At 38.2% G+C, this 18,333-nt stretch overlaps 1 protein-coding gene across 4 annotated transcripts in view; it reads left to right on the forward strand.

Moving 5' to 3' along the window:
* Window positions 1-18,333, forward strand: part of FHOD3 (formin homology 2 domain containing 3) — a 376,449-nt gene that overhangs the window by 41,456 nt on the left and 316,660 nt on the right. For all 4 annotated transcript variants that reach the window (XM_059470757.1, XM_059470747.1, XM_059470732.1 and 1 more), the window contains exon 3: window positions 14,573-14,637. In XM_059470757.1, the coding sequence (XP_059326740.1) occupies window positions 14,573-14,637 (65 nt within the window). The remainder of the gene's footprint in view (window positions 1-14,572; window positions 14,638-18,333) is intronic.

The following is an 18,333-nucleotide window of genomic DNA, read 5'->3' on the forward strand; positions in this document are numbered from 1 at the left end:
TTAACATCAGGTTGCTGTCTGGGAGGGACTGGCTGCAGAAACCATTTAGTCTCTCTGTTTCTGTCTGGGTCATTTCAAGGTCCTGCTCTTAATCTTCAAAGCTTTTAATTTTCTGAGATTAGGCTACCTCAGGACCTGCCTTTCTGCCATGCCAAAGCTGCTGTGCTCATCAGGGTCACTGAAGCTTGCTGAACTCTGAGTGAAGGCTTTAGTAGCTGGATATTCATGGCATTTTTAAAATTTCAGAACCTTAGCTGTGGAAACTCCTACTCAAAATGGCCAGAATGTCCTGTAATCTGGCTGGTTTTAGCATCTTTTTGCTAAAAGTTCCTGTTCATCCTGGGCAAAATGATGAAGCTGTTCTTTTTAAACACTGTTGAAAGGCAACTTGTAAATAAGACTTTGCTTTCTGCTTGTTTTGTTTTAAAAAAATGTATTGGTTTGAGAGGCTGTAGGTATTTGCTTTCTCTGTGAGGGATTGGATAAGCATAGTGAAAACATGAAGGATTTTTCTTCAAAAGGAAAGAAGAGAATGGTGGCAGTTGCTGCAGGTTTATGATGTGTATCTGTAAAATAACCTGGACAAGAAGCATATGCATTCATGCAATTGCAAATCAATGCTATTCTGTTACTGAATATAGTGAAAAGAGGCTTTTTGTCAGTTGCTGTCCACTCCAGCAGAATGGAAACTTTTATCTAGTGAAGGAGAAAAGCCAACACACGTGGCCTTTAACTAAAACATGGGTGGGGATTGGGTGGATTTCTGGTCTCCACAGCTTCACCTGCTGCCATTTGCACCCTTGAGAATAGCTGTGAGATTCAGGAGAATCAGATTGTTTTTGTATGGGGGCTGGTTTTGGAAGAGCCAGGATGAACATCTGGCCAAGCAATGAAGCTTGCCCTACAGAAGGTGTTGCGACAAGCAAAAGGGTCAGTAGGAGCATGTAGGAAAACAACCTTTCTTTTCAAGTCTGGGTTGTGTTCATGGCTCACTTGCTTGTTGGGTTGCTTAGCTGTTTGGCTTTTTTCTCTTGCTTCCAATAGAAGTTACTTGGTAGATGCTTCATTGTGTAGGGTAGTGTACAGTGGCGGTTGTTTAGGCAGGCTGGCTACTTTAAGGTATTGGGGAGAGGTAAAGTTCCTTTGCTTGGCTTCCTTGAGGTTTTACAGAGAAAGCAAGAATTGTCAAGATGCTGTTGTGTTTAAATTAGCATATAATTGCTCAAGCTCTCTTTGTGGATAAGTCTTAAGAGGCCATCATGGGAGCCCACAAGGCAACACTGTCCTAAAATGAAGAAGAGTTTTTTTCAGGAAGTATGCTAGGAGCAGTGAAATTTTTTTCAGAGAATGTTTTCAAGACTCCTGTTCAGCAGGAATTCTTTTAAAGTACTTCTCATAAATGGCTTCAGCACTGATGTTTTTGCATTCCTTCTAGACACCCTATCTCAAGCCATTTTGGTTGGGTGAGTCCCATGATAGACCTTTTCCCTCTTGATGGTGCTATTCATCCTGGTCTTCATTCAGAATCTGTTGGAGACAGTGGAGTCCGGCAAGGATCTCTAACATTCTTTTCCTGCTTATGTACTGTATTTTTTCCCATTTAGACTTTGCAAATAGCACAATTGTGAGAATGAAGACTTTTTGTCACTTGTTTACATAAGGAAGTTGGGGATGCATTTGAAAGTTAATTTAGTTTTTGTCTTACAGAAATGGTATGGCTTATTTCTTGAAGCAGTACTGAAATCTAGCAGATTGTGTGCTGATTTTGCATTGGTTTAAACAGAATGTATTTGTGTTTGTTCATGGGTGGAAAATGATTTCAACTTCTGATAGCTTTCTCTCCGTGTTTTGTCTTAATGTCACTTTTATGTTTCTCAGTGCCGACAACAAGAAAAATAAGGGAGGTATCAGGATTGTCATTGCATTGTTACAATCAGAAGACTGTGACTACTTAGTGACATGATTTACTCATGTTTTCTGCCCAAATATTGATTTCTCTGATATTTAGCTATTATGCTGAATCTGAAAAATGCAATTGATAGTAACAATTAAAAGCATGCAACAAAGCAAGAGAAACACTCAGCAAAAACACCAGAAAAACAGCTCCCTAGAAACATCAAACTAAAACACCTGGGCTGAGAGGTTATAATATTTTTTTGGAAGGTGTAAGAATTTCTAGGCTGGCAGTATTTCATTCTATAATGTATCAGATTGAGATGTTGAACTGCATTTTGATGTGGATGTTTTGCTAAAACTTTACTGTTGCAGAATAAATGGTGATACAGATGAAAATTTCACTTTCCTAAAGAAATACATTGGGTGAGTAAGTTGGTGCTGTTCTTAATTACCTCAAAAGATTGAGGGCAATAACTCTTACCACCTGTATTTCCAAAACTTTATGCAGCTTTTTTGATTCTTAATCCTGATACAATTTCATTGTTTATATATAAAAAAATAATCAGGTAAAATTTGGAAATCAATCTTTAGGTGGAACTGTAGTAATTCATTTTCATAGTTATCTTGCAATAACCATTGACAGCAAAATGAAATAAAATTACAGGTCCCATATGGTTTCCCTGTTTAGAACAATTGGCAAGATATCTCTGAGCATTCCTGCTTCCAGAATATGTAATCAAAATAATTACACAAATGTGCATATATTTTGTAGCCTGAAAAAAAGAGACATGTGACTTTGAGGGATGTGCAGGATGGAGGCAATTAACAGTTGTAAGTTCCACCATGAAAATTATTCACCAGTTATGAGATTTCTTATCAGTGGTTCTTCTTGACACAGTATCTTGTGAAGAAATTATTGACAAATTAGGGTTCCTACTAATAGTAAAATGCTACTACTTTTGTATTTAAGAAATAAATACTGATTTGTGAATATAAAATGTATTTAGAAAACAAGCATCTTCAAAATAATAAAAAACTTGAATAAATTTTACTGCAGGCCAAAGTTTGTTTTCTTACATAGTTTCAACTTTAAAGCTGGCTTGATGGTATAAAAGTAAATCTCTTCTGCATATATTGAGGTCAGAGACTGCAAGCCACTTTGCTCACACCAAAAACCACAAAATGCAAAGTCTATGCAAGCTTTTGAAAATAACCTATTTTGGTGTCGTGGTTTGGTGTGTGCTGTCTAGGAGGGGTCTGGAGTGTGGCAGTAAGCACAGAAATTACAGGGATCACAGCTTACTGGGTGTAGCAGAAGTCTGGGGATGTCAGATGGGGGTGCATTCTGTGCACCTGACAGCTTCTTCCCAGTCTAGATGGAGAAGCTTCAGGCAAGTAGCCTACAAACAAAAAGGTGCGATATTGAATAGTGTTAACTTTCACGGATGTGCTGAACATGTCCTTCAAAGGGAAGCAGAGTTGGTTTTGCTCCTCTCCAAGTGCCCCAGTCTTGGAAACTGTTCTGCATCTTTCTGACTGTGAAGGAGCCAACATTTATAGCAGGGGCTCCCCTGGCTTGGACAAGGAGGCTTCATGAGCTCTCAACCCTCTGTGTGGTTTGGGTTTTTTTTGAGGGTGTTTAAATGTTGGGGTGTTTAAGAGCTTGACTCATTATTCCATAGCTTTTGTTTCTCAATACTGCAGCAGCTGTGTCTCTTTCTCTCCCACTTTGCCCCAGAGTTTACTCAGTCATAAAGGGAAAAAAAACTACATCTGTACCAAAGTACCTGTGGAAACATTTGAAGGTTTGCTGGTTTTGAATTTAGAGATTACTGCTGGCAAATAAATGCAATGAGTGCTTTTATTGATATTGAAAAATAATTTCCACTAAAAATGTATTGCAAAAGCACTGTTGTGCTTAGTTCTCTCCCAGCCCGTTACATACCAAATAAAGTGCCAAACCAAAAAGCGTGTGAATAATTCTTACAGTTTTTGCTAAGACAACATTTTTAAAGACAGCCTAATTTGGCATTCAGATTTGCATGTGAAAATAGCTGAGAAGTCCAGTATTTTTTGGTGGAAACTTAAATAAAAACAGCTTATGGAAACAGCTGATGCCAGATGTTCTATTTAAAACCATTTAATTTTATTAACATTGAAGCTGCTTAATGGCTGTGTTTGCACTCTGTCCTCCTCCTCGATGATGAGGCTGTAAGTGAGTGGCTCTCGAGGCTTGGAAATGTGTTTCCCTTCAACTTGTGAGGAGGAAATCCCTTCCTCTCTCCATAAATAGATCATCTGCAGGGCTGCTCTGAACTCCTGTTGGGAGTAGAACCACTGATTTGGAATCCAAACCTGGAACAGTATCAGCACTGTGGGCACTTACTGCCCGTCTGCAGGGGCGAACCAGTGTAGTATTGCCTGGAGTGTGTGGGCAGCCAAGGGAGTTTGTGCTGGGTAATTAATAAAAGCTGTGAATTAGCTGCACTTCCTATTCCATGGCAACTGTTCCTGTATGTGCTCCTACCCAGCCATAAATGCAAAGGTCTGTGTAAGCAAACTCACGCTTGCTTTTCTCCCATGGGAATCCATTTGTCTCTGTGCTTGGTGTGTTTATTTGGTTTACCCCTGACTAAACTCAGGTAGTAATCTGCTTCTGATAAAAATAAGTGTCTCCATTTAACCTCCAGTTGCGAGCTAACAGCTTAAACTGCTGCAAATCTGTGACTAGCCCAGGATCTCCGGTAATGAAGCCATGAAAATTAGTGAATACTGCCAGGGTTAAGACCACAGCAGTGCAGCAAAACAGTAGTTTATTTTACATTTACTGCTCAGTAATTGTGCTTGCTAGCAAAAGCATTGATGACCCAGCAATAAATGTAAAGCCCGTTTCCAAAGTGGACTTAATATGGAGAAATAAGTGGTCTGTGAACAGTGTTTTATATTTAAAAATTTGTATGTCAGGTTAGGAAGAAGCCCTTGCCAAATATGATGCTAATGGAAAACTTGCAAAAGAAGAAAGAAGAAAAGTAGTATGTTGATCAGTGCAAAGTAAACTTTATTTTTATGTACTTACATAATCATATGCATGTTCTACTGCAAAGTAGGAGAGCTTTTAAATGGTTCTTGCTGAGTCTGGTTAAAATGGTCGCATTCTGATAAAGTGTAAATGAGTAGGACATTGCTTTGAAATGTGTTGTGCTGCTTTGGATAATATTTGCTTTACTTTCTTTAGTATCATCAATTAAATTGGAAAACCATACAAGATGAGGGTTTTTCCCTTAAGGTAGTAGAGAATGATTTCTAGTAAAAGGAAAATGTTTATGAAAAGTTCTTAGAACTATTTTTTACAAACTGAGTCAATTTTTTTCATTTTTTTTTAAATTATTAAAAAAATGGCGCTTCTTTTGGAACTGTTAGTCAGATTAATGTCAGGTATCAGGAGCTTTTGTAAGAAAAAAAAATATTATTCAGGTGCTGTTTGTTTTTGCTCTGAAACTATGTAACTTCATTAGCAGTTGGTCACAAAATCACCAAGTGGGTCAGGTTGGAAGGGACCACAGTGGGACTTCTAGTCCAACCTGCCTGCTCAAGCAGGGTCATCCGAGAGGCCATTGCACAGGATTGTGTTCAGCTGGTTCTTGAATATCTTCAAGGAAGTAGACTCCACAACCTCTCTGGGCTACCTGTTCCGGTATTTGGTGACCTGCGCAGTAAATAAGCTCTTTCTTATGTCCAGGTGGAATATCCTGTGCATCAGCTTCTGCCCATTGCTCTTGTCCTATTGCTTTGCACCGCTGAGCAGAGCCTGGATCAACCCTCTTGACACCTTTCCTTCAGATACTGACCTACACTGATGAGATCCTCTCTTGGTTGCCTCCTCTGGAAGCTGAACAGGCCCAGCACCCTCAGATTTTCCCCATAGGAGATGCTTCAGTCCCTTAATGATCTTTGTAGCCCTCTGTTCTATGTGCTCCAGGAGCTCTGTGTCTCTCTTGTCCTGAGCAACCCAGAACTGGACACAGCACTCCAGATGTGGCCTCACCAGGACTGAGTAAAGGGGCAGAGTCACCTCCCTTGACCTGCTGCAATGCTCTTCCTAATGCACCCAGATCACTCGCAGTGGTCCAGAACCAAAACTCTGGGTCCCACAGTGTGGCTGCGAGCACTGGAAGGACTCTGCCTGAAGGTGTGACTCAGCTGTTGGAGGATAATTTATTTTACTTTCCTCCTTGCCCTTGTCCTGTAGGTTTCCAGTTCTTCTAACGTTTTTTCCCCAAAAATCCAGATATTTCAAAGGCATCTGTTTCTCCAAGTGTGAAGAGGTTTTAAACGAAAATCCTCATGTAATGTGAACTTCAAGTACAGTGATAGCAAAACCATATGACCAGAAATTACCTGTTGTAAAGATTCCTGGGAGGAATGTGCAGCCAGAGCTTGACAGTTACTGACAGCAGTGGGAAATACATAACCCAAGAACTGGAAAGCATTGGTCAAGTGATGTGTCATCTCTGAAGAGGAACATTATGCAAGGATGACAAAAAATGTGGAAACAATGCTTTTGGTTTTGTATTTTATCCAGAAACAATATTATTGTTAAAATAGCTCTTCTAACGCAATTCTCTTCACTCTTTTCCAACTCATGAAGTTTGTGTTTTCTTAATACAAAAATACAAGATGGAGATTTAATTGAAAATGCAATCAGTATTTCACAAAATGACAGGGTAAACATCCCACTCAAAACAATTATGAGTTGAACTTTTGGGTTGGGAAAGGATGTAGTTTTGTTCATGAATGACAGCTCTTGAAAAATGGGTATTTTCTGACTGCGAAGGCAGCAGTCAGCTCTGAAACATTTGAGGGGTTGTTGGAAGGTTTTTGTTTTAATGTGTGGAAATCGAGCCATTAACAAGTGAGAGAGACCAGCATGATGATTCAGAAGGTATGGGGAGGAAGTGGGGAGGGAATTCTCACTTTCCAGCTTCTGAAGTTTGCTTGCACATAAACTACTAAAAAGGACAAATGGAACAAATGTTTCCCTCATTTTGAACTCATTGCCTTTTAGAGAGTGTAAAAGAGATTCATTATCTTTTGGCAAAAATAGTTACCTTGTGGTGAGGTATGCAGAAGACTGCACCTTTTACCAACATTAATAATAAATAATTTGGTGATATTCACGTGGTTTATAATGCATACTTCATGAATCCCTTGATTGTTTGACTCCACACTTTTGAGTTTCTCATTTTCTTTCCCCTTCTCCTTCTATACTATTTTGTTTCCATTTAAAAAGAGGGGGAAAACAAAAGAAAAAAAAAAAAAAAGAAAAATGGCAACCCTGCCTAGTAAATGTGCTTATGAAAAGTTAGGGGAACATAAAAACCCAGCACCTCATAGTGACAGTTATAGATAGTCCTTATTTGCACAATTATACAGACAATGCTGTGTCAGCCAGGATGCTCTTCCACTCACTGGCATTCAGATGGTGGTGGTTTATAGGTTTTTAGTGGGAATGAGACAGTTATTTGTTAAAATCATGCTGACAAACACAGAACGCAATATTAGAATACTCTGCAGGGAAAGCACATACAAATCTGAGCATACTATGTTCTTTTGGATACTATTTCTTGCTTTAATAATTAGTCAGATTTTGCCATCCTAGTTTTTGCTTAGGGAATATGCTGGAATTATTTCTACTTGGATTAGTAAAGTTTTAATTATTACGTTTTGGTTTTTGTTTTGTTTTTTTTTAATGCAGACTGAACAGACAGGAATGGTTACTATCTGTTTACTTTTGTCAAATGATTGTTACTTTAGTAAATTTGTCATGATGCAGGAATGCTCTGAATAAAACCACTCTGCAAAATAATTAGATGACTTGCAAATGTATTACATGAACAGGATGTAGACACGTTCTGACTTCACACTAATTTTTTAGATGGAAAAAATGAGGTAAGAGAGAGAAGCCCACTGGCTTACTTCCTGTGAGGATGAGTGTGTGTGTTTGCCTCATACAGCCTGTCAGGTACAAGAATAAGTTGCTAATGCTGTCATTCATTTGAAGGGTATTAGCATGTAAAAGACTTCTTTTTAATTATTGATATTATTTCCTGAGCTCATCTGCTTCCATTATTCAATGGCAATAACATGACCTTGAACATGACGTTTGGATAATAATCACCTAAGAACTTCAAAAAGGTTACTTGTTTGGATAAGATTTTCAATGAGTTTCAGGGAGATTCTTAATTCCACTCTCCATGCACATGTGCACTCTCACTTTAAAAAGACTGGGCTTTTATGCAACCTTTTTTTTGAAGTGTCAGAATTTTTTTTTCCATCTCTTGAATCTGCAGTTGACTGGAGAAGCATATCATAGTGAAATGGCAGTCAAACTGTATCTTAACAGCTTTGAAATCAAAGCCTAGGATTTGTGCTGTCTGATTAATAGGTTAAAAACCACTTTCCTTATTGTGTGGGTGTGCTGGCTTGCAAATTTTTTTCAGGGAAAACCCGATAGACTCCAGTGCTTGAACTCTGGCAAAAATTTCATCCTTTATGCATTCAACAAGGAACAGTTTGTTTTCCATTGCTGCTGTGGAGTATCTTAAATTGAAGTAACTGTGAAGCAATACCCCATTGCAGAAGCATTTTCCACTCCCTAAACGGAGTGTGCGAGTGAAGATGGAAATGGATGGGTTCTAAAATGAAAAAGCAGAAGCCATTTGCAAAAGTAATGCACTCTAGAGCAAGTCTCTTGCCATGTGTTTGCTTCCGATGGTGTACTGTACTCTAGGTTTCTTTTGTGGGCATCAGTGATTCTTTGTTGAGCTCAAGAGTTGCTGGATGCTGTTCTCATTAAGCTACTTCTGTTGGAAAACATGGATGTGATTATTGGAGATGGTTAATAGCCCACAAAGAAACCTGAGTGCTATGAGAAGCTGTAACAAAATGTGAAGCATGTGTTGTGCATGTGTCTTTTGAAAGCAGCATCTGTGCTAGATAGGTTTTTATAGTACTTAGATTGTTACATCAGGCAGAATTAGCTACAGAATTGGTACAGGGTAAGTTGTCAGGTTAGGCTGATGTTAAATGCTGTCCAAGTCTGGAAATAGTTTGTGTTATCAGGTTGAAGTTAGTTTTCCATCCAGCCTCTGCCTTTGGGATGAATAGGCAACTGCTCATGGTGTTAGTTTAGCTGGGTTCAGTAGCCTGATGTGTTTGCTTTGGTAGTGGTTCTGAAGGTTAATGAAAAAATCATCTGGTTATTTCAAGAGAGCCTTGGTGTAAGGTAAGTGTGTGCCTGGATCATCTGATTCCCTCTGGTTCAGATTTGGCCTTCCTGTGAGTGATTGACTGATACTGCACTTCATAGCAGTGTGAAAAACTAAATATGGGGAGAGCTGGAGGCTAGGGGAGCAGCAAACCTTCCCATCTAACAACAACTAAATAATGAAAATACAAGGTACCTATGCTGTTTTCCAGTATATGATTTTATTTTCCTTTATTTTCCTTGATTTGGTTAAACTTAGGAGGGCAAACCTGTAGGTTTTGTTTATTCCACAAGTTAAAAGCAGGCTGCAGCTGGGAACCACTTGCTCTTTACAGCGCTCCTCTAAAGTAGGGTGAGGAGGGGCCTCAGCTGTGCTGTTAGCCCAGTGCAGGGGGAAAGGTAAGGTCTGTCCTCTGTACCCCCATTCTTACAATCCCTTTACTGTTATTGTCTGTTTGAATTGAAACTTCTAGTATTCATTTTCCGCCACATCTAGGCTATATTTCCAGAATATTGACTGGGGTATGAGGGAAAGGACACTCATTAAATATCCAAACTTCTATGTGCACAAACAAGCTACTTTGTAATTCTCAAAAGTTTTGCATAATTGTACTTTCTAGCACAGCAAATGATTTTTCTCTCTGAGTTATCATCAAGAATTATCTCTTGTCTACAACTGACTGATAACACTAATCTTCTTAATGGATGAAATCCCTGCTTGGAACAGAGTACAATGAGAGTCATGGGAATATGCTACTTGAAAATTGCTCTGAGGGTAGGATAAAGTTACCTATTATAATCTATTTATTTATTTTTAAAAAGTCCCAAAAAACCAGAGTTAACCCAAAAAGGTGCATCACTCTTAGTTGCTGCGTTGCTATATGAATGTGTGTAGCACTGCATGAAAGATTAAAATCCAAGTTTGCCTCTATTGGATAATGTTTTTTTAAGTACTTTAAATATTTCTGAAATAGAAGAGTGTGCAGACCTTGGTTAAGAGCAGAGATTGGACACTCTACATTAACTGAAAAGATCCAAAAGGTTGGTGAGCTTAAAATCATGGCTTCTAACAGCATTGTACTCAGCTTCTTCTTATGATGGCCTTTTCATGATTGAGATGTCTGCAACAGATTTTATTTTTTGAGCAAATACAATGAAGAATAGTAAGTTTACTTGTCTGTGCGACTATAGAGTGTTATTAAAACCATTGCAGTTTGTCTGCTGCTGTGCTATACAACTGTAGCTTTTTCAATGGTTGTCAAGTATTGTGTAGAAAGCAGAACAGGAGGATCCCAGAAGGACATAGTGTGGCCTTTTGTAGAATTAACACCTTTAATGAGTTTTCTTCATTAAGTTATTAAACAATCATTAAGAAAGTTAGAAAAGTGATTTTTCTACTTTGGTTTTAAATGATAGAATAACGTATTTTCAGAATCTAGGGATTTTTTGAAGCTAAATTTTTTAAATTGAAATATCTAGCCCTTTGGAAGAATATTAGGAAGTCTGAATAGTTGCTTCCTTAAAGAAACACTGAAATACAAATTGTATGTTAATTGATATATTCTCCTATTTTACAAAGATGAGCTTTGTCAAGCAATGATTGTGGTCTGTCTTGCTAATAACCTTAATAAATCTTAATTAGGTATTTACATAAAAGTCCCATTTTTCATACCAGCAGGTCTTTAGTGTAGGTCTGAGAAGAAGGATGTCATGTCTTAATAAAATAAACTCTCTTAAAATTTCCTTTTAAAGTGTCCTTGAAACATTAAGAGGAGACTGTGTGTTGGTTTCTTTTAATGTGTGATGTTAGTGTTAAATGGTAATTACTTTGTTAATGCTTTTTCCCCTCTGTATCCCTAATAAAATTCTTAGTATATTTCATCTGGTCAAAGGATTGCTTGGCTCAGACATAGGCTTTGCTTCAAAACAAGTAACTGTTTAAGACAGTCAATTGAGGTACTATTTTCAAAATGTCACTTAAATCAAGACTTGAAAACGTATGATTGAGGGAAACTATTTGTAACGTGGTACAAAAACAATGACAAAATAAAGCATTTATATTCGATAAGATAGGCTCTCAGTGAACTGTTGGCATTTACTTTGATTTATTAGAGAAATTGAATATAGAAAAAGTTTTGTGTCTTGTTAACTCCAAAGATTAGAAGGTAATCTTATAGCAATAATGATTCTGATCTCAATACAGGTCAGCAGAATGCTATTTCAGGACACTATGTGAAATTTACCTACTCTTCTATTGCTAAATTTCAGTTATTAAATTAACTCAGTTAAATACTTACTGGATTTTTTTAATAAACAGTAGCCAACTGCACTCACTGAAACATTTTTTTTTAAAGATGTATCAATAAAAAGATAAGCCTTAGTTAAGAGTAGATTATGAACTTTGTTACATGTCTAGACTTTGGAATAAATGGACCTTGTTTGTTGGAAATAGTCTTCTGTGTATTTTTGAACATACATTGTTTTTAATTCAAATGGCTTGTCTGTCCTGTGGTACCCCCCTTCCCTGTCCTGATATTGTGGCAAGCTTGCCTATGGGCATTCTTTCTAATACTATTTGGTCAGTAGTTCATGAGTCTGTGAAATCATGGATGGATCTCAAGTTAGCCTTTTTTTTTTTTTTTTTTTTTTTTTTGAATTTATTATTGTAACATGCTTTCCAGGAAACTGGTATCTGTAGAATCACGGATGCAGTAATTTTCAGTGGTGATCTTCATTTTGCAAAAGTGTTATTCATATTGCATGATAGTCAAAAGTCATCAGGAAATTGTGTAATTTCTAATATTTTACATGTGACTGGTCTTATTAGAATTAGCTGCTCTGTGGTAAATCTAGTATGCCTAAACCACACAAAATGCCTCTGTGGTGATGATCATGGTGTGGCCTGGGGGGAAGGGGGGAAATACAGCATCATAAGTGAGTCTTCATTTTTGTAATTTCTGGGGCTTGAATCATACTGATTTTGGTAGGCTGGAAAAATTGCCAGTGCAACTCCAGCGGGCGATAAAAATTAATGTTTGCGTGTGTGAGAATTTTCTGTCCTGGGAGGTATTACAGTTGCATGATAGTGTAGAACAGAGCCTGTAGAAGAGAGCTTGCTCTAGGTTTTGCTTTAAGTTTTCAGGGGTCTTTGTAAGGAGGTGAGGTTGAGGAGGAAGTAGCATCACTTTTGAAGCTTGGAGAACTACCAAAAAAATAAAGGCCTTGTTTATACTGTGAAGCATTGTGCATCGGATTTTGAGAAAAGGAGGGAAAAACTCTATTCAATTGTAATGGGCCTGAATCTCTACAGGCCTTAAAATGGTGCTGATTTCTCAGTTTCTTTTAGTTGAACAGTTTTTCAGGATGGGAAAAATAATATGTCTGATTATATAGACTTCCTTTTTCTTTGCTGATTCTGGGCTATCCTTTTACAGTTTTGAAATAAACAATCTTGACTGAATTCTTCCATTTTCTGATTTTATCTTGGAGGAGTTGTATATGTCAGGTGTGTCAACAAGTCCATGAAAGAAGGGAGACCAAGAGAAGCAGCTTCTGTACAGGATCAGACGTTGTGAAGGGCAAGAAGTTTCGTCAAAAATTCTTCACTAACTTGGCAAATTCAATATTCTGGAGGAATCCTGGCATTCCTGTGGGGAGGAACAGCTATTAAAAATCTGCAGAATATGAACACAGGCAAAGACTGTGTCCTACCAGTACAAAAGGAGGCATTTAGGTGGACAGAGAGTCAGTCCTAAACCTGGAACTGCTCTAGGGAATTTCACAGTCCGAACTACAGCCTGCTTTTCTGGAGCAATAGCATGTGCTGCTTGGCACTTCAAGTTATTAAGAGAGAGGTGACACTTTGCCCGCTAATGATATCCAAATGGATCCTTTAAAGAGTAATTTTGATTAAAGGTTTTTGGTTTTGCTATTTTTTAAAAAAGCCCTCTGTTTAACTTTTTTTTTTTAATCTATAGAAAAATAGATTACTGAAACTGAAATAAAGGCCTCTATTAGCAGGTACACAGGTCAACATTAATCACTTTTATCAGGTCCTTACTTTTCTTTGTTTTCCCTTATATCTTCCAAAGGGCAATATTTTTCTGAAAATACCTGTCACTACTTTCCTTCCTTTCCTCCCCTGAAAATCTTTCTGAGAAATATAATAAAAAATTTTCCTTAGTGTTTTCATGAAAATAATGAAAAATATTTTGTTCTGCAAAATAACTGTGGGCAGGAAAACAGTAAGGTGGGGAAGAACTTCTGTTATTACTAGAAAACTGCATAAGATTCTGCTGGGTGTCTGTGTAAAGGGTTTGGGCCTGAATCCTCTCAGCAGGGTAGCAAAATAAGTAACTGAGAAAGGTTGTGCTGGTTTGTGCTCTAACTTGTATGTTGAATTGAGTCTACAGTTCGCATGACAACTAAGCTTCATTCTAAAAACAGTGAGTCCTCATGAGTGTTTTCCCACAATAAATTCACTGAATCACAGAATGGCTGCGTAGAAAGGGACCTCTGGAGGTCATCTGGGCCACCTAGAGCCACTTGTCCAGGAATTGCCTTTTTAGTTTGAGAAAAAAGAGGGAGAATACAATGCTGTACAAGCATAAAAGACACTTGGCTTTTCTTACTCTCTCACCTTCCATCAGGTGAGTGGGTTGGATGCAGAGACAAGGTGCTGTTGGTGCCCTCATGTCAGTGTGCAGGTGTAGCACCTAGAAATCAAAAACTGCTCTTGTCCAGGTTGAAGAAATGCAACTAAAGGTAAATTGAGTGAAAACCAAATGAGGTATTTAGCAGCTAATTAAAATAGTCATTCCATTTAAGCCTGATATGGAACTGAGAGTCAGAGTGGAAAAGGACCTCAGTTTTGCCTCTTTACATGAAAAACATAGCTACTTTTGTGCTTTAAAAACACATTAGGCTACATAGGGAGGCAGATCTGTGAAAATGTAAATGATTTGTTTAACCTTGGATTTTTTTTTAATGCTTAATTATGCTTAGCATTAAAGTATTTCTGTGAAAACTAAAATGTGCAGTCATCACTTGATACTTCTCTAACAGTTTTCATTGTGGTGTGCTGTCCTTGGCAATTGTCCAGATGCCTGCCCAGCTCTTCTCTCTCTCGCTGTCCTCAGCAAAAGGGAGGGAAAATAGGATAAGAAAACTTGTTGTTTGAGATAAGATGGAGAGATCCCTTAACCATTGCTATCATAGTCAGAACAGTCTTGATGAGGAATATTAATTTATTGCAAATTAAAATTGAAGTCGATTATGAGAAGCAAAGACAAAATTTCTAATGTCTTCCCTTCCCTCCCACCCTTTTTTTCCTAGGCTCAACTTGACTTGTTTATTTCCAGTTCCTCTTCTTCCTCACTATACCTTTACATACTTTTCTTCTCATTTTAGGAGGGGCAAGAAGCACAGCATAATTCTGAGGACCCAGCTCTCAGTGAGAGTCCATGCCTGCATTGGTAAGTTAAGTTCCACATGTCTGAAAGAGAACAAATAAACAGAATTGATTTCCAAGAAGCAAATCTGGGGAGTATGAATTGGACTTGGCTGTGTTCCAAATTGACAGTAATGGCCAATAAATTGATTTTATTATTTCGTTTGTTGCATGCTGCTATTAGGTTATATGAACTACACTACCCTTCAAGCATGTTAAATATCACTGGGAAGTATAGCATTTGACAGTGATGTCAGATGGTTGGGTGATTCTTTGAAGAATCTTCAGTTGTCTGTCTTGTCACAGCCTTTGTGTGCACCTGAAAAAGACTCTGTTCTGGATTGGGAATGGTATCTGAAGAATTGTTGGCTGACAGCTATCTGCTATATTTTAATAGCATATAAAGTTTATTATTTCACATCTTGCAGATCTGGGCTGCATATTTGTCATTATCACAGTGTCGCTGTCTTAAAAACCCTGGTTAAAACAATGCTGTCACAAGGAAAAGTCCAATGAAAGTCATAATGTGAATGTCAAAAGAGCTTTAAGGTTCCATGAAAGGAGGCTGATGGTGTTAATATGTTCTCTATGAAAGGTCTGGGATGGTGTTAATGTGTTCTCCAGCATGCAACAGAGCAGAATGTTTGAGTGTCAGTGGCAAATCTAATTCTCATGTTGTGGTGACAGTATGACAGATTCTATGGGTGGCGGGTTTAAAACAAAAAAAATTAGAAATCCTGTGTGTCTGTGCCACAGTTGTTTTCAGCTTCTCCATAGTAGATTCAACAGTGTAATATGTTTAACTTGTTGGTCTTGGTTCAAGATATCATAGCTGAAGCCTTGAAATATATCTTCCTTAAAAGAAGAGGAGAAAGTCAAAGTTTTGTGTCATTTCTACAGTGACTTTGGAGGGATTCAGGCTTTAAATACAGCTAAACCTTTTCCCCTGCCCCCAGGATATGTTATGAAATGGCATTTCTGAGAATTTGAACTGAGCATAAGCAACCTACAGAATTCCACAAATACCTCTCATTGAGAACAATTTCTAGGCTGCCTTGTGCAGGAACAGTTTCTCCTCTACTACCATTGACTTGTGGAGGAACAGTAGAGCAAGCATACGTGTTAAATGTTAGAGAAGGAACAGAGATGATGCAAAGTATAAACTGATTTCATAAATGTGAGTGAAATTAAGAACAGCTTGTAGAAGATTGTTCTTGTTAGGTCTGGAAGTATATTTGGCAAAACAGACCAGTACAGCAAGACAAGATTTGATAAGTTTCCCGGACTGAGGTTTTATAAAAAGAATTTTCATGTAATTTTTTTTTCTCCAGAGTGCAGCCATCGAGGAATTGGAGCACATAAGGTTCTGAGTGTCGACGTGTGGTTGCATTGTTGTTATCTGTTTTCATTCAAGCTTACTGTGGGCAATTAGCCATATTACTGTGCATGTATCTTAATTGTTCCTATATGAAAGTGTAATCCCTTGTCAGGTGCTGTTGCTCTCTGGCGGCAGTGATGCATTCAGCAGTGAGTACAGAGGAAGCCAGGCTGCAAAACTTGAGTCCAGATTTCAAACTCTTAGAAAGAGGTGTGTTTGGATATGGGCTTTTGGCTTGGTTCATTATAGTCAGAAAAGCCAAATGCAAGTTCTGGATCTAATTTCCATCCCCCCTGCTGAAGTTTAGATTTTTGGGGTAAGGTTTTGTTTCAGCCCCTAGCTTGATGTAATGTAGTTTCTTTTCTCTAATTTTTTTTCATTTCCTTTCATATCAAGTTCGTCTTATTTTTTTGATATGGGATAGTTTGAATGAGTCAGGGAACATTCTGTGTTTCTTACTACTGGCACTGTTTGCAGAACTGTGCCTGGCAGTCAAACCTGTCACAGAATAAGAGGGCTATTTCATTGGCACAGTGGGTACTGCTGGTGTGTGTGTGCACATCAGCTGCCTGTTAAGTCTCTTTTGAAATGCAAGCATTAGGTTTAGATGTTAAAAGATATGTAACATATTTGGAGTAGAAGTCAGGAGCTGAAAGAATCTGAGATGGTGTTACGTGGAGTAAAACTGTCACGTTTTGGGTGTTTCTTTCAGTCTTCACAGTCTCCGCAGAAAGAATTGTGGTTAGCAATGTTACTGACTCTGCAAAGTCCCAAACAGGTAGCTAGGGCTGCCTTCTGAGAAGGAGTGGTTTGTTGTGTAGTGACCTTTCTGCAGAGCCTGTCATCTTTGTATTCAGAGTTTTACTTTCTTCTTAAGACCGAATAGGTCTAAAGAAGTAGCTCTCCTGCCATAAACTCTCCCATTTTGAAGCTGGATCACTATTGTTTTCCTTCTTCCTAACTCATTGTACTTTTAAATGTTGGGAAATAACAGAAGTGTTTATGTTCAGATGTCCAGATAAAGTTTTCCATCATTAGTGACTTCAGATCTCTGGAGAATTCATTGGGCTTCAGTGTCAGAGGATGTATTGACTAGATCTACTACTACTGATGTTTTTGAGACCTGGGAAGACTTAGCAAGTCTCATGTCAAGTTGAGTAGGATTTTTGGTTTCAAGCAGAGCAGGGAAGGAATAATACCTAATAACTTGAGTGCAGAAGTTGTGGTATTTTCTGCTCTGTTAAATATAAGTCCCCGTTAAGTACAAGTCCCTGTTAAGTACCTTAATTTAATGCATTATTACTTTCTCCTTTTTTTCAGCTCTCAATTTCAGTTCTTTTCTTATGTACATATTAAGGACTTTCAGCATGAAGGAATAAATTTTCTTTTAAATATTACTCTCTTCTCCCATTTTGGCTTAATCCTGATTAAATTATCAGGCTTAATTAATAGCTTATACTTTTAAGTGGTTTTAATATAAACTTCAATATTTAGAATGTTTCTTTACATCAAAAGGACATTCCTGAAAACAGTTCTGTTCAGAGAATGTAACTAATTGAAAGTTATAGATGTATTTTTATACTTGTTGATGTCCAAAGACCTTAGTTGAGGAATCATAAAATCATAGAATAGAGAGAGTTGGAAGGAACCCAAAAATCATTTAGTTTGAACCTAATGACTAAAAGTAATTTAGTTCTAACTCCCTGTCATGGGCAGTGATGCCACCCACTAGAACAGCTTGCTCAGGGCCTCATCCAAGCTGACCTCCAGCACTTCCAGTGATGGGGCAGCTACAGCTTCTCTGGGCATCCTGTTCCAGTCTCTCAGCACTCTCATGGTAAAGAATTTCTTCTTAACTTCTAATTTAAATCTGCTGTCTCTGAGTTAAAAACTATTGCCTTTTGTCCTATTACTAGCCACCCATATATATTAAGTGACTCCTATTTTTTAAAAGACCCCTTTGATTACTGCAAGGCAGCTATAAGGTCTCCTTGAAGCCTTGTCTTCTCCAGGCTGAGTCCCAGTTCTCTCAGCCTTCACAGGAGAGGTGACCAGAGGGCTGGAGCATCTTTGTGCCCTTCAGACCTGTTCTACCAGGTCCATGTCCTTCCTGTGCTGGGGATTCCAGAGCTGGATGCAGAGCTCCAGCTGGGGTCTCAAAATGGCAGAGTAGAGGGGCAGAAGCCCCTCACTCAGCCTTCTGGCCATACTTTTGATGGAACCCAGAACATGATTGGCCTTCTGGACTCTGAGTGCTCCTTAAATCAGATAGTGTCAACTGTAGGGTTTTTTTTCCCACAAGCTTTTGAATTTGACCTTTTATTCAAATCACATTTATTATGA

This window comes from Ammospiza nelsoni, chromosome 1, assembly GCF_027579445.1.
Source record: "Ammospiza nelsoni isolate bAmmNel1 chromosome 1, bAmmNel1.pri, whole genome shotgun sequence".
Lineage (NCBI taxonomy): Eukaryota > Metazoa > Chordata > Aves > Passeriformes > Passerellidae > Ammospiza > Ammospiza nelsoni.